We start from the raw sequence: 14554 nt of genomic DNA on the forward strand, positions 1-14554 counted from the left end.
TTTCGTTCGACAGCTCTTTTTGTCAATGAAAGGCACATGTAGCTGGAGCCGATTCAAAGGCAAGGAGACGAACGCAGACAAGCACAAGAGATCGAAGGTAAACCCTTCCCGCCATATTCCATTTTCTCGCTCTCTTCTCCTTCCTTCCCCCCCCCCTTCCCTTCCGCCCACTTCCTGCCATTCACTTCTGACTCATCTTTCATTCCCATCATTGTCTTTTCGGTTTCAGTTCAGTCTACACTTTTCTTCTTCTTCTTCTTCTTTTTTTTTTTTCTTCTTTATCTTTCAATGCGTAAGTTTTTTTTGTTTTTTTTTTAAGATGGTTTTTTTTTCAAGCCTACCTCACTTTGTTTCTCCCTTCTCGCTCTCCTCCTCCTCCTCCTCCCACACACAGCTTCCGACTCTGCTTACAGCACGTTCGAGCTTGGCTCCGGTACGTCGTCCAACAGAAAACAGAGAGAAAACGGAAAAAAAAAAAAAAAAAAAAAAAAAGCCTTATGATCCCTGCTGACCTCCATTTGTTTTTTTTTTTTTTTGTTTTTTTTTGTTTTTTTTTTTTGCCTTTCTGCCCTTCCTCCTCTTCTGCTGCCTTGCCCTGCGTCATCATCATCATCATCATCATCATCCTGTGTCTTAGGCGACAGCGAGGGTCTCCTGACCGTCCGCCAGCGCCGCACCAGCCGCAAGACGATTGCCCTTGTCGCAGCTGTCTGCCTTGCCGCTGCCCTTGCTGCGGTCATTGCAGTCACCACGTCCTCCTCCGGCGACTCCAACAACGCCAAGCCCCACACTGGCGACAACGCTCAAGGTAAGCTGCGTTTTATTCATCTCCAGCTCTCTACTCTGCTCCACCCCACGACTTGTTTTCAATGGATTTTTTTATTTTTCATTTTGTGTTCAGCTGCGCGGCTTTTTTTTTTTTTTTTCTTTTTATTTCCTGCGGCTTATTTTCAAATCATTTATTGTTGTGATGATTTGCTATTATTCTTATTATTGCGCCATGAGCCACGCCTGGGGGGTGTCGATTGTTCATACTTCTGCTTCCGTTGGCGGCTGGCTTCTCTTTCCCCTCTCATCTCTGTTACTCTATTCTGTGATTTTTCGTGTGTTTTGTTCTGTGCTTCTTTGAAGTTGAATGAGGCGGGGACGCGACGTGCGGAAAATGAACCATTTTTAACACTTTTTTTTTCTTTTTTTTACATAACGGCACAAAAAAAATGATCTTTTTATTTTGTTGTTGTCGGCGTTTCGGTTTTTCGCTGCTGCTGCTGCTACTGCTGCTGCTGCTTGCTATTCTTTGAATCGTGCTTTGGGGACGAGGAGAAAAATCATAGTTCAGCAAATTACCGAACTTGGAGCACCGCACAAAAAAACAACTCGCTCATCGTCGTTTTGCTTTGTTGGGGCATATGTTCGCGTTTTGGGATTGCTCCTGGACCCCATGACCCCGACTCCCTTCGCTCAGTGGATGTTTGTTGGTTTTGATATTTATTATTTTATTGAATGAAAGAAGTGGGGGGGGGGCGAAGAGGAAGAGAAAGATCCAACTACATTGGGCTTTTGCCGGGTTTCGTTCGATTTGTTCATCCAACCAAACCACCTTTGTCAGTCTCGTGACACACATCCCCTGCATCAACTGATATTAAACTTCACACCCTTTTTTACAGACCCCCCGGCCGTCCTCACCGCCCTCCAGGCCAGCATCCTCGACACCACCACCAAGACCCTGACCCTCTCCGCCACGACCGTCAACAACGCCACCCTGTTTGGCCAGCTTGCCACCGCCACCTCCACCGACCCCAACGGCTCGATCGTCCTGACCTCGGCTGGCTGCACCTTCATTGGCCTTGACTCGTTCCCCACTCTGCTCTGCCAGGGCAGCGGCAACCTGCTTGGCGTCTCGGGCACCTTCTCGTTCCTCGCCACCGTCCTCTCGATCAGCACTGCCGAGCTCGGCTTTGGTCTGTCTGCCACGATCGGCTCGGGCTACTCGATCGCCCAGGGCGTCCAGTTTGCCCAGATGCCCGCCGACTCGTGGTTCACCCAGGTCTCTGTCAGCGCGAAGGGCCGCGGCTCGGTCAACGCCTCGACCACCGCCTTTGCGATCGGCACCTACTCGTTCGTTGCCGGTGTTGTCGTCAAGGTCGAGGGTGCTCTTGCCACTGGCAACTCGCTTGCCGGCCTCGAGCGTCTCAACCGCACCTTTACGCAGTCGACCTTTGACCTGCTCGCCACCTTCCCCCTGAACAACCCCCAGGCTGCCACCGCCGAGATTGACATTGATGTTGAGCTCCACTTCCGCAACGCCCTGAACATTCTCGGCACCCAGGTTGACGTGACCCTCACCGGCGTCTCTGCCACCCCCGCCGTCGACATCCAGACCCTCCTGACCCTCCAGCTCACCACCAACCCCGCCGTCTCGTTCGTCGCCTCCACCACGTGGGACTCGACCACCAACACGCTCACCTTCGCCGGCCAGCTCCTCGCCTCGTGGAACCCCGTCAAGTGGATTAGCCTGGCCACCGCCACCCTCAACTTTGTCGTTGACACGTCGAACGCCAACACTGACAACCTCGGCTCGACCCTCACCTCGTTCAACTTTGACGGCGCCGCCTCCTTCCCCTTCCAGACCACCGGCCAGGGCGCTTCGCACCTCTACCTCACCGGCTCAAACAACTTCCAGGACTGGACCCTCGTTGTCTCTGTCGACCTTGCCACCGGCGACTCGACTCAGCTCCCCACCCTCCTCTCGACTGCCCTCGGCGGTGCTTCCCTCGGCGACAACACCCTTGCTGACTTTACCCTCAACACTGCCTCGGTTGTCCTCACCATCACCACCAACGCCGGCGCCACCCGCGGTCTCACCTTTGTTGCCGACGTCAAGGTCGCCTCTGGCTCGCAGCAACGCCAGCTCCTCACCCCCGTCCTCGGCGACGGCTCTGCCGACTTTTCGCTGAGCGTCTACGGCCCCATCTTTGACAACCTCCAGGTCAGCTCGGTCACTGTTGACTTCCTCGCCAACCTCGTCCAGATCACCCCCGTCGTCAGCTACGCCAAGGTCGACGTCGGCTTCTCTGTTGGCCGCACCAACGGCGTCCACGCCAGCCTCGATCTGACCCTCGCCCTCAAGAGCAACCCCCAGCCCGTCGTCTTTGCCGTCTCTGCCGACTGGACCTCGAGCACCAACCAGTTCACCTTCTCTGGCGCCCTCGCCAGCGCCTGGGTCGCCCCGTTCGGCCTCCAGTGGCTCACCCTGTCGCCCATCTCGGTTGCCCTTGTTGTCAACACTGCCACCCCGTCGCTCGTCTCGCTCTCGTTCGACGGCAAGGCCTCAATCACCTTCGCCTCGTCCGCCATCCTCAACTCGTACGACATCCACCTTGCCGGCACCAACGACTTTTCCGACGTTGTCTGCGAGCTTGTCGTCAAGGTCGACAGCCTCTCCAACGCTGTCAACACGATCGCTGGCCGCGCTTCTGGCACCCCTGCCGCCACTGACGACCTCGCCTTCAGCTCGGCTGACATTACCCTCGTCATCAACACTGCCGCCTACACGGACTCGACCACCGGCCGTGCCTACCTCCCCGGCCTGACCCTCGAGCTCGACGTCATCACCATCCTCAAGCCCTCGTCGCTCTTCACCAAGATGTCCACGATCAAGGCTGACGCCGACACTGTCCAGTTCTGGTTCTCCATGTACCTGCCCGTCTTTGGCGACATGACCAAGGGTCTTGCCTTCACCCTCGGCACCACCACCATCCCCGTCAAGCCGAACGTCAACTTTGACGGCTTCTCGCTCACCATCGACATTGCCGTCCCCTCCACCGTCACCATCACCACTGGCGCCTCGGTTCTCTTTGCCAAGCAGAGCGACTGGCTCACGTTCGACATTGGCGGCACCTTCTCCTCCGACGCCGAGGTCACCGTCCAGGGCAGCATGGCTGGCGAGTGGGCCAACATTGCCGGCCTCAAGGGCTTTGACATTACCAACCCCTGGATTGAGATTGGCTTTGGCCCCTCTGGCATCACCGCGTTCGGCGTTGGTGGCGAGATCACCATCGGCGGCGTTGTCATTGACATTAACGGCTTTGTTGACATCACCAACCCCGTCAACGTCTTCTTCATGACGGAGGTTGCCACCCTTGCCTTTGCCGACGTCACCCGCGCCTTCAACAACGCCCAGCAGGACTCGACCTACCCTGCCATTGACGTCACCACCGTCCCCGGCTCCATGAACTTCCAGGGCGTCTCGTTCGCCATTGCCCCCGTCACCCAGGACTTTGTTGTCAACGACATTATCATCCACTTTGTCGAGGGCGTCTCCCTGAACGCCTCCATCGGTCTGATTGGCATTGACCACATGGCCGTCTCGATGGTCACCGACTGGGATCCCCTGCACCCCAACTTTGAGTTTGCCATCGACCTCAGCTTTGCCAACCTCACCACCGCCTTCAACATGTTCATGGATGCCCTCCTTCCCCCGCACTACCTCCGCCCCGACTCGCTTGTCGACGACTGGGAAAAGTTCATTTCGGACCTCTCGTACATTATTCCTCAGCTCACCGCGCTCAGCATTGAGAACCTCTCGATGAGCAACCTTGCCCACGGCATCTTCCCCACCATGTCGATGACCCTCCAGATCTACAACCAGCCCCACTCGGTCACCTTCGACCTGGCCTCGCTCTCCCAGCTCGTCGTCTCCTTTGGCGACATGCTCAAGGACGGCCTCATCGATCTCCGCAAGCTCCTCGGCATTCCGGACTGCATCATCTCGACCGACTGCCCCTCTGGCCAGCACTGCTCCCACAAGAAGGGCTCTGCCTGGCAGTGCGTCAGCGAGGTTCCCTCCGGCTCGGGCAACGTCCCGATCTTTGGCCCCGTCACCTGCGTCTCGTCTGCTGATTGCCAGGGCTCTCCCACCGGCAGCTGCTGCCAGAACGGCGAGTGCGTCAAGAACAACGTCGGCACCACCTTCTGCGGCTACTGCGACTTTGGCGGCTGCAACGACCCCGCCTCTGGTTGCATCTTTGGCATCTGCACTGGCTGCGTCACTGACCTTGACTGCTACTGGAGCGGCTCTGCTGGCCACCACTGCTCGAGCGGCATGTGCGTCGCATAAGCTCCCCCCCCTCTTTTTTGGTCCCCCGCAGACGCAACACGCATTTCTCGTTCCTGCCTCTCTCTCTCTGTTCTGATGTTGTTTGTTTCCCCTCCGGATTTTGTTTGGCTTTTGTGAAACCTGAGCAACTGGCCGCTGTTGACTGTGTTGCTTGTGCTTCAGTTTTTGCCCCCATTTCCTTTGTCAATCAACAAGATTGCTTTATAAATACTATTGATGTGCTTTTTCTGTTTTCTTTTTCATCATCTGAGACGGTCAACAACACAAGTTACAAGTCAGTCTTTTCGTTTCATTTCAATTGAAGAGGGAAGGTTTTGTCCCCTTCCTTCGTCCTGGGTTGCCTTACTTCTCACTGAATCCTAGTATCTGAATCAAGTCATTGTGCAACAAAAGAGAGAGCCGGCGTTTCGTGCTGCCTCGACACACACCAGCAGCAAAATGGCATCAACGAACGCCGCAGCTCGATTGCTGCACAGCAATGACCCGGTCCACTCTGAGGCAAGCAAGCCAAGGGCCCGATCTGATCGTCGCGTCTTGCTCATGATGATGATGATGAGTGGGTGTTGCGTTGGTGGTTTCATGTGTGGAGAGGGGGGAAAGGGACAAGCAGCAACCTGGAGGACTGGAGGACTGATCGTAGTGAAGGTGGAGGTTGGGTTTTGACGCCCTCTCTCACCCTTTGTTGTTTGTTGTTTGCTCCCGCTTAACTCGGTTGTGCTCTGCGCTGGTGCCCGAGTCCCTTGTTTGACACAATGCTCTTCTCTCTTTCTTCTCTCTCTCTCAGTGTGTGTGTTTGCGTTTGTGCTTCTGTTCTTCGTCGACGCTTTTGTTGTTATGTTTTTGTTTTATTTGAGTTCACGGCGATCGGGTTTTTGCTTTGTCGCTTGGTAGCTTTTTCTTCTGCCTCTCGCTTTTTGCGTCGCTCTGCATTCGATTGCGCTTCGATGTTGACTGTTTGTTGATGATGGGATTGACCGGAAGTGGAAAAGTGGGACGAGCAGCTTCGCACTTTGGTTGCTGCTGCTCAAGTGATGCGGGTGCGAACAACAATCAACATTTTGCGCATTGGAAAAAAGGATGTGACCAGCTGCGTCTACGCTCATCATCCGTCTGCTGCTGCTGCGTAGCCACTCAGCGAAACGTTAGTGGCACGAAGTGAGTTGTGCTCGAGGTTGAGGTGGGGACGCGCAGTGAGCGTGAATTGGGAAACCAATCGTAAACTGGAACGACCGATTGCTTTTTGTTGTGGAACCGCGTTTGTGAGCCAACCATCAAAACGTCACAGTTGCACTTTGACAACTCGTACAACGGCGGACTCGTAGTAAATAGCTTGTAGCAGTAGTAGTCGTCGTAGTAGTGGTAGTAGGGCAGATACACGATGTGATCGACCTTGGAAACCACTTCGTCTCAGAAATTTTGCTCCGGTGCTCCCTAATTTGTCGTAACAATCACTGACTTTGTTGTTTCTTACAATCTTCTGGTCGTCGCTAGATCGCGGGCTTCTGCCAAAATCAAGTCACGACGACAAAGTACACGGCGCTGACGTTCCTCCCGCAAAACTTGTTTGAGCAGTTCCACCGCTTTGCCAACTGCTACTTTTTGGCAATGGTCATTCTGGCGTTCATTCCGGCCACACAGGCCGTCAATCCGTCGACGGCAGCGTTGCCGTTGCTGTTTGTGCTCACCACGTCTGCAATCAAGGACGCCGTGGAAGACTACAAACGCCGGAAGAGCGATCTTCAAGTCAACTACTCTGTCACCACGCGCGTTGTCTGCAAAGAACGGCCACTCACGCGAGAGGAGCAGCAGGCCATGGCTCGCTTGCATCCGCTGTCGTTCTTGACGCAACCGCTGATGCGCTGCTTTGATGCGCTTGTTGCTCGCTGCCTCGCGAGCCGCCAGCAACGGGAGAAGATTATTCGTGAGTATGAGGCCACCCACGGCACACTTGACGGCAAGCCAAGCGATGAGAAGCATCGGCCCTCGCCGTCCACAAAGCAAGCAAACAACCAAGGAGGTCAATTCACCGAGCTGTCGTCCGACGAATCGTCCGACCGCTCCGTGTCGTCCGCCTCGTCTGTCTCTGCGTCGTCGCAAATGCCGGACATTGGTGGCGGTCGTGCAGACCAACTGCCAGCCAACCATTCGAACGGACGACTGCTTGAGCGCGTGCTTTGGCAGGAGCTGCGGGTTGGCGACATTGTGCGACTTGTTGATGGTGATGCCATTCCAGCGGATGTCGTCCTGATCGGCACATCGGATCCGCAAAACCTCTGCTACGTTGACACCGCCAGCATGGATGGCGAGACCAACCTCAAGCCCAAGGAAGCGTTGGCGCTGACTCGGGGCCGCTGCGCGTCTGCGCAAGGATGTGTGTCACTGGCCGCTCGCGTCCAGTGCGAGAGCCCCAACAACAACTTGTTTCGGTTCCAGGGGTCTATGGCGTTTGCAGAGGACAATTTCGCCCAAACAGATCCGATCGGCATTCAAAACGTGCTATTTCGCAGCTGCATCCTGCGCAACACGGATTACATTTACGGCCTTGTTGTCTATGCAGGGCACGACACAAAAGTTCTGCAGAATAGCTCTCGAGGCCGCTTCAAGCGCACCAAGATGGACAAGATGATGAACAAGGAAATTATCTTTGTTTTCGTCATTTTGATCTTGTTCTGCCTTATCGGCGCCATTTTGTCGGCGGTGAACGGCATCAGTCCTCCAGAAACGCATTGGTACCTGTACTTTCCCACCAACAGGTATCTCAGTGCCTTCATCAACTTTTGGTCGTTTGCGCTGATTCTGCAGTCGCTCGTGCCCATCTCTCTCTATGTGACTGTCGAGATGGTCAAGCTCGTGCAAGGTGAGCGCTGTTTGCTGGCCATTCACAGACTTCAGTGGGACTGGTCTCCTTGTTGAACTCACAATTCCGACTTTGCTCCACACCTACAACCTCTCAGCTCTATTTATCAGTCAGGATTTAGACATGTACTGGGCTGCAACCGATACGCCTGCTTGGGCGCGCACCTCTGCCTTGAGCGAAGAGCTTGGGCAGCTCGAGTACATTTTTTCCGACAAGACTGGCACATTAACTCAGAATAGGATGGTGTTCCATGGGTGCAGTGTAAATGGCGTCATTTACGGTGCCGGCTCGACATCCAGTAAGCGCGCTGTGTTGCAGTTTGTTGTGTAGATCAAGCGGGCGCAACAGATCCCCTTTTTTTTTTCTTTTGTTGTCGTAGCTCACGCACCGCGAAATACTATCCGCCACTGCAGAAACTCAACCAGTCACATCAAACTCGCCGTACTCGCAACCAATGCAGTACCACGACGCTGCCATGATTCGTCAACGGCTCGTTGACAAGCATTTGATTGCATTCTGGGAACACCTGGCATTGTGCCACACAGTCATGGCCGAGTACAAGGAGGCGGATAAGACTCGACCTCAGCGACTGCCAGAAACCTTGAGCTACCAGGCCCAGTCGCCAGACGAAGCGTGCCTTGTCGCTGCCGCCAGGGACTTTGGCTTTGCATTTGTGGATCGCACCATGAATGTGGTCAAAATCAACATTGACGGGCAAGATCGCTTCTACGATGTGCTGAATGTTCTCGAGTTCAATTCAGACCGCAAGCGCATGTCGGTGATTATTCGCACCCGCGACACGTAAGGAGTCTGTGATTTGGTTTGATCGATCCGTTGTTTTGTTTTTGTGCTTTTGTTTCCACCTTTTGGCATGGCTCGCTCATGCACACCTCTGTCTGCTTGCTGCAGCAATGAAATCAAGCTGCTGCTCAAGGGAGCCGATGACGTCGTCATCCCCCTGCTGGCACCGCTGGCCAAGTCGGCTCTTCCGGCATTTTTGACGGTGCCTGGGGCCGAAAAGAAGGAAGGTGGCGCGTTGTCAGCTCGAGACCTGCTCGACGCCACGCGCACCCACCTCGATAACTTTGCCAAACGAGGCCTTCGGACACTTTGTCTCGCATGGAAGCCACTCACTGAGGACGAGTGGCGGGCATTTGATGCCAAGTTTAGCGCGGCCGCCATCTCAAAGGAAGACCGAGAGCAGGCCATTGCCGAGGTGAGCGCGAGCATTGAGAATGGCTTGCAGCTCGTCGGCGCCACGGCCGTGGACGACAAGCTGCAAGACCATGTTGCCGACACGATCGCCGTGCTCGCGAGGGGAGGAATCAAGCTGTGGATGCTCACGGGTGACAAGCAAGAAACCGCCATCAACATTGGCTTTTCGTGCAAGATTTTCCGCCGAGGCATGCAGGTGCTGATTCTCAATGCGACCGACGCCGAGTCGACGCAAGCTCGGATCACAGAGCTGCTTGGGTTTGTAACCGCCGACTTGGCCGCGGGCACGGCTTCCGACAAGGACAGCCCGTTGAATGAGGCAGCATCGACAGATCCGTCGATCGCCTTTAGCACTTCGCAAGATCCCCTCACAAAATCTGCAAGTGACCCCATGAGCCAAGTGGCGCGCGATCGCATTTCGACCATCATCCCTGGCGCCATCACGGCGTCCGCCTACAGCACAGGCAGCCACTCGTCGGGTGACCATCCGTTTGGCGCAAGTGCCAGCACGTCGTCGGCAGGAGATCCCAGCCGCATGAACAATTCCAACCCCGACGGCCGTCCTGTCTTTGGACTCGTTGTCAACGGCGCCACCCTGGTGCACTCGCTCTCGCCCGAGTTGAAAGACCAATTCCTCAGTTTGGCCAAACAATGCGCCTCGGTGGTGTGCTGCCGCTGCTCGCCGCTCCAGAAAGCCTCGGTGGTGGATTTAGTGCGCAAGGGTCTCGGTACCATCACGCTTGCCATTGGTGATGGTGCTAACGACGTTAGCATGATCAAGGCGGCCAACATTGGCGTTGGCATCAGCGGCAACGAAGGCATGCAGGCGGTCATGGCCAGCGACTACGCCATTGCCCAGTTTTCCTTTTTACGCAAGCTGCTGCTGGTCCACGGTGTGTGGTCGTACCATCGCATCACGTGGCTCGTCCTCTACTTTTTCTACAAAAACTACGCGTACATTTTGGTCAACTTTTGGTTTAACACGACCGCTGGCTTTTCGGCCCAGACCGTCTACGAGTACACGTACATCATGTTCTTCAACCTGGCCTTCACTTCGCTACCCCCGATCGTTCTGGCGGTTTTTGAGCAGCCTGTGAAGGCGCGCGCGGCCATGCTCTTCCCCGAGCTCTACTTGCAAGGAATGCGAAACGAACTGTTCAACAAGAAGCAGTTCTGGCTAACCATCCTCGACGCAACGTATCAGTCCTTGATTTGCTACTTGATTCCGCGATTCGCGATCGCTGTCGCTCCCACTGGGCAGCAGTACGACATGTGGTCACTCGGCACCGTCTGCTACACGACGCTTGTTGTGTTGGTCAACCTGCGTTTAGCCCTCGACACGCACATGTGGACCAAGCTGAGCGCGGTGATTTGCTCTGCCTCCGTCCTGCTGTGGTTTTTGTACATGCTCGTGTACATGAACGTCCTCGCCAAGATGAACTCTGTCTTTGGCGTCGTTTTCATGCTCTGGCCCAACCCGACGTATTGGTTTACGGTCATCCTCTCGGTGACAACTGCCATCATGCCATACGCCATCATCAAGTACGCATACAGCATCTTCAACCCGACCAACACGCAAGTGGTTCGAGAAATGTACTTGCTTCGCACTGGGCGATTCGAGCACGTCCCGCGCGACTCTGATACATGGCAGTACAGCGAGCCGGAAGAACCGTCCAACTCGATACCCATGGTCGAGCTGTCGTCGAGCTCGCAAGATGCCAAGTCTTCTGGCCTAGATCGTGATATCAGCACTGCAAGTACTGCGCCTCTCGTTGGCGCCCTCGGCAGCACCAATGTTTGAGTTTCCGATAATTGTTTCAGTTTTTTTTTTTTGTTTGTTTGTTTGTTTGTTTGTTTGTTTGTTTGTTTTTTGCGAAGTATCTATGTGTCTGTCGATCTATGTGTGTTTAAAAATTCAGATATTAGAATTATTGAGCCAAGTTGCTTTTTATTTCGGTCTAAAATAAGAAAATGTGACGAGTGAATCAAAAGCGAAAAATCATGTGGGTGCGACAGCGCAAAAAGCCGACAGTCGAAGAACAAGGCCAGTATGGTGTTTCGGGCATTTTCTGCCAGCTATATATTACAGATGGGGGGTGGGTGGAAGAAATCACGCGGGTGAGAGCCAAGGTCGAGAATGAAATTCCACCAACAATGCCCAAAACTTCACAGCGATGCTTCCTGGCGTGCAAGAAGCTTTTTCGGGGGCTTTTTCATAACTGCGTGAGATGGACGATGTGCCTTGAGCCATGTCTTGACAGTACCGTGCGATACGGTGACTGGCTTTCCGTTCGGACCCACCGGATACAACGTTTGGAGTAGTAGATTGAATGCATGCGTCAACGAAGCGTTGGCCTCGGCAGCGTTGCTCTGATCGGAAGTTGCGGTAGATGGCACGTTGATGCGGCGGAAGCGCGAATCAAACACAAATTGCACCGAGGGGTCCAGATCAGTCCGGTGTGCAGGAACGGGCGAGCTGTTCTTGTCCACAAAAGTGAGGAAATGCTCGAGCAGATCATCGCCCTTGTGGTTGTTGCTGCGCTGGGCTTTGAGTCCGTGAAAGGCGATTGGGGCACCAACGCTAACCACGGCGTGGTCGGGCAGCAAAGCCCACCAGCTTGCCCGATCGTGGATGCCCTTTGGCAGCACGACGTCGCGCACGCGACCAGGCTCGACGTCTCGCTTCACCATACTCACGGCAGCGCGCACAGAGTTGGCCTTCTTCTGGCGAAGATTGGAAAGACGGTGCTCGTCAACGTGGAGGAGGCTGCTCACGCACTGGCGGCAGAACTGGTAGGCCACACTCGAGTCCCAGACGTTTTCAAGCAACCACTCGTTTTGCTGCCGAAGACGGTGGCCCTTCTTGACTGGAGCGCCGGTCGCGTCGGAGGCTGTGGCTGCTGCATCCTTGGCCGCACCCTTCCACTCGGCAAACATGCTGATGACCGGAGCAAGCCGCATCGCGCAAGTGCAGGAGCCGGACAGCGATCCGTGTGATCCTGGTCGAGACGAAGTGACTGGCGGGAGCGTTGCCATCGCAGCGGGAACGTGCTGGAACGAAGACAAGGAGGAGGACGAAGAAGACGAAGCCGGGGCAGCAGCGGCAGCAGACGACGACGTGCGAGCGGCCATGGCGGCAACAAGTTCGGCGGGAGATAAATGCCGCTTGCTGCTGATGGGCCCCAGATTGGACAAGCTGGTGGCAAGAGGGGGCGGCTGCTGCTTGGGTGGGCGTGCTGCTTTGGTGCTGGTTGGATTGGCATTAGATTTGGTGGTGGTGTCTGCAGCCAGTGCAGCTTGTTTGGCAGCCTGCTTGGCAGATAGCTTTGCAGACGGTTTGGTGGTGGTGGCGACTGGGGCAGAGCTACTTGGCGCGTCCAAAGGAAGGGCAGCGGAAGGTGACGACGCTTCCTGTCCGTCGACAAGGGGCACTTTCCGCGGTCTGCCTCGCTTGCGTTTCTCCGGCATGAGCGCGGCGGCGGCAGAAGCTTCTGCAGCGCGATGGCTGGCCAGAACGGCGGCATTGACAGACTCTAATCCAGTGAGTGTTGGCAACTCTGGCACCATCGATTGGTAGGCAAGCGAGTCGGCAATGGAAGCAGGAGAAGCAGCGTGAGTGGCCGAATCGCCAAAGCGCAAATGTGCATCGAGGAAGCCCGGTTGTTGTTGGTGCTCGCCGTGCTCTCCGCCCGATGCTCGCTGCTGTTGCTGCTGCTGCTGCAAACGTTGGTGGCGACGAACGTTTGCTCGATACTTTGCAGAAAGCAAAAGATGGACGTTCGTTCGTGCAGATTGGCTACCTGCAGGCGCCGCACCTTGTAGATCGTCGAGCAGTTCAGAGTCAGACTCGTCCGTCGTGGCTGCGGCTAATCGTGGACGCTTGGACGCGGCAGAAAGCGCAGGATGCTCGTCGGCTCTTCGGCGATGGCGGACTGTCAATTCGTAATCCGCGCTAGAGGACGGGGACGTGTGTGCATCGTCAGCAGTGCCGTCGCCGCTGAGCGAGTGAATGTGGGCGAGCTCTTCGTCGTGCAGGCGCCGAGGCTGCAAGGTCGGATGCGTCGCAGCCTTGAGACCCCGCAGCACTGACGCAAATAGAGGATCATCCTGGCTGTCAGACTCGTGCTCATACTCGTGGCTATGACTCGGATCGAACGCAGCGTCGTGTGCGCGAGCCTGCTGCAGCGAGATTGCTTCAGTTTTAGCAGAGTGCAGCATCAAGCCGGAATGCTGGTGCGCTCCGTTTTGAGTCACACGAGCGTTTTTGCGTGTAGGCGCAGTTGGCGTCGTGTTGGCAGACGAGGACGGCTGCTTTCGAGCGTTGATCGATGCAGAATTGGCAGCAGAATTGGCAGCAGAATGGGTGTCTGCAGCATTGTGTATCGCCGCGTGCTCTCCTGGAATAGCAGAAGCAGCAGCGATTGCGCCTGCAATTGTATCTGGATCGGCCGTGACTGTCCACTCGCCTGCATTGAGGTGATGGGCGAGGCTGCCTGTCTGCGAATGCGAGTGAGAATGAGAATGGTAGCCAAGCGCGCCGCCATCTTGAGCGTGTCCTTGTCCATGGTGATAATGATGAGCATGATGAGCATGATGATGATGATGATGACTGCTCGGGTGGTGGTGCTCACCAATGTCGGTCGCACCAGATTGGCCCACATGCAACGACAACGACGAGGACGACGACGACTCGAATCCGCCTACGCCACTGCCACTGCCACTGCCACTGCCACTATGACTGTGGCTGGCACTTGGAGTGATTGTCCCTGCAGCGACGCGCCGGCGCACCATCCGCCTGGACGAGCCGAGCGAGGTCGCCGCAGCAAACGCCGCCGCTGCAGCCGCTTCCTCAAGCACGTCGTCCTCGTCGTCCTCATCGTCGTCACTGTCACCATCATCATCGTCATCGTCATCGTCATCGTCATCGTCGTTGAGAATGTCGCTGTCGTCCTCGTCTTCAACCGTCGCCGTGTTGAGCTGCTCGATCGCATCAATCGCGTCCTGCGTCAATGCAGAGTAGCGCGGACCGCCGAGTCCCATCCCAGCCCCAGCCCCAGCCCCAGTCCCGCCGCTTCCAGACAAAGACGACGAAGATGAAGATGATGAAGTTGTCGCAGTGGAAGCGGAGGAAGCGCGAGCCGGCGCTTGTGGGGACGACGTCGACCGCGTCCCGCCAGCAGTCATTCTGGTCTTGTGTGTGTTCAGATTCTCAGCGTCTAAATGATCGTCTGGTTGATCAACGATGAGAAGAAAGAAAAATGACAACAAAAAAAAGCAAAAAAAGCAAAAAAAAAAAAAAAAAAGAATGAATGCACAACCGTGTTGAGTTGCATTGAGCCTTCAAATCAATCAATCACTCACTC

General features: G+C 55.4%; 3 protein-coding genes across 3 annotated transcripts; 2 read left to right on the top strand and 1 right to left on the bottom strand.

The window, feature by feature from the left end:
• Positions 1–228: 228 nt before the first annotated feature.
• Positions 229–5342, top strand: CAOG_05111 (hypothetical protein). Its single transcript, XM_004346746.2, has 4 exons — positions 229–292; positions 395–433; positions 638–808; positions 1668–5342. The coding sequence occupies exons 1-4, from the start codon at positions 289–291 to the stop codon at positions 5117–5119; spliced, it is 3666 nt and encodes a 1221-aa protein (XP_004346796.1). The 5' UTR covers positions 229–288; the 3' UTR covers positions 5120–5342.
• Positions 5343–5411: 69 nt separating this feature from the next.
• CAOG_05112 (hypothetical protein) lies at positions 5412–11000 on the top strand. Its single transcript, XM_004346747.2, has 5 exons — positions 5412–5617; positions 6611–7976; positions 8074–8274; positions 8390–8777; positions 8886–11000. Exons 1-5 carry the CDS (start codon positions 5558–5560, stop codon positions 10990–10992), a joined length of 4122 nt encoding a protein of 1373 aa, XP_004346797.2. The 5' UTR covers positions 5412–5557; the 3' UTR covers positions 10993–11000.
• A 122-nt stretch (positions 11001–11122) lies between these two features.
• On the bottom strand, positions 11123–14451 carry CAOG_05113 (hypothetical protein). Its single transcript, XM_004346748.2, has one exon. It carries the CDS (start codon positions 14373–14375, stop codon positions 11358–11360), a length of 3018 nt encoding a protein of 1005 aa, XP_004346798.1. The 5' UTR covers positions 14376–14451; the 3' UTR covers positions 11123–11357.
• Between the last annotated feature and the right edge of the window lie 103 nt (positions 14452–14554).

This window comes from Capsaspora owczarzaki, assembly GCF_000151315.2.
Source record: "Capsaspora owczarzaki ATCC 30864 unplaced genomic scaffold supercont2.8, whole genome shotgun sequence".
Classification (NCBI taxonomy): domain Eukaryota; class Filasterea; order Ministeriida; family Capsasporidae; genus Capsaspora; species Capsaspora owczarzaki.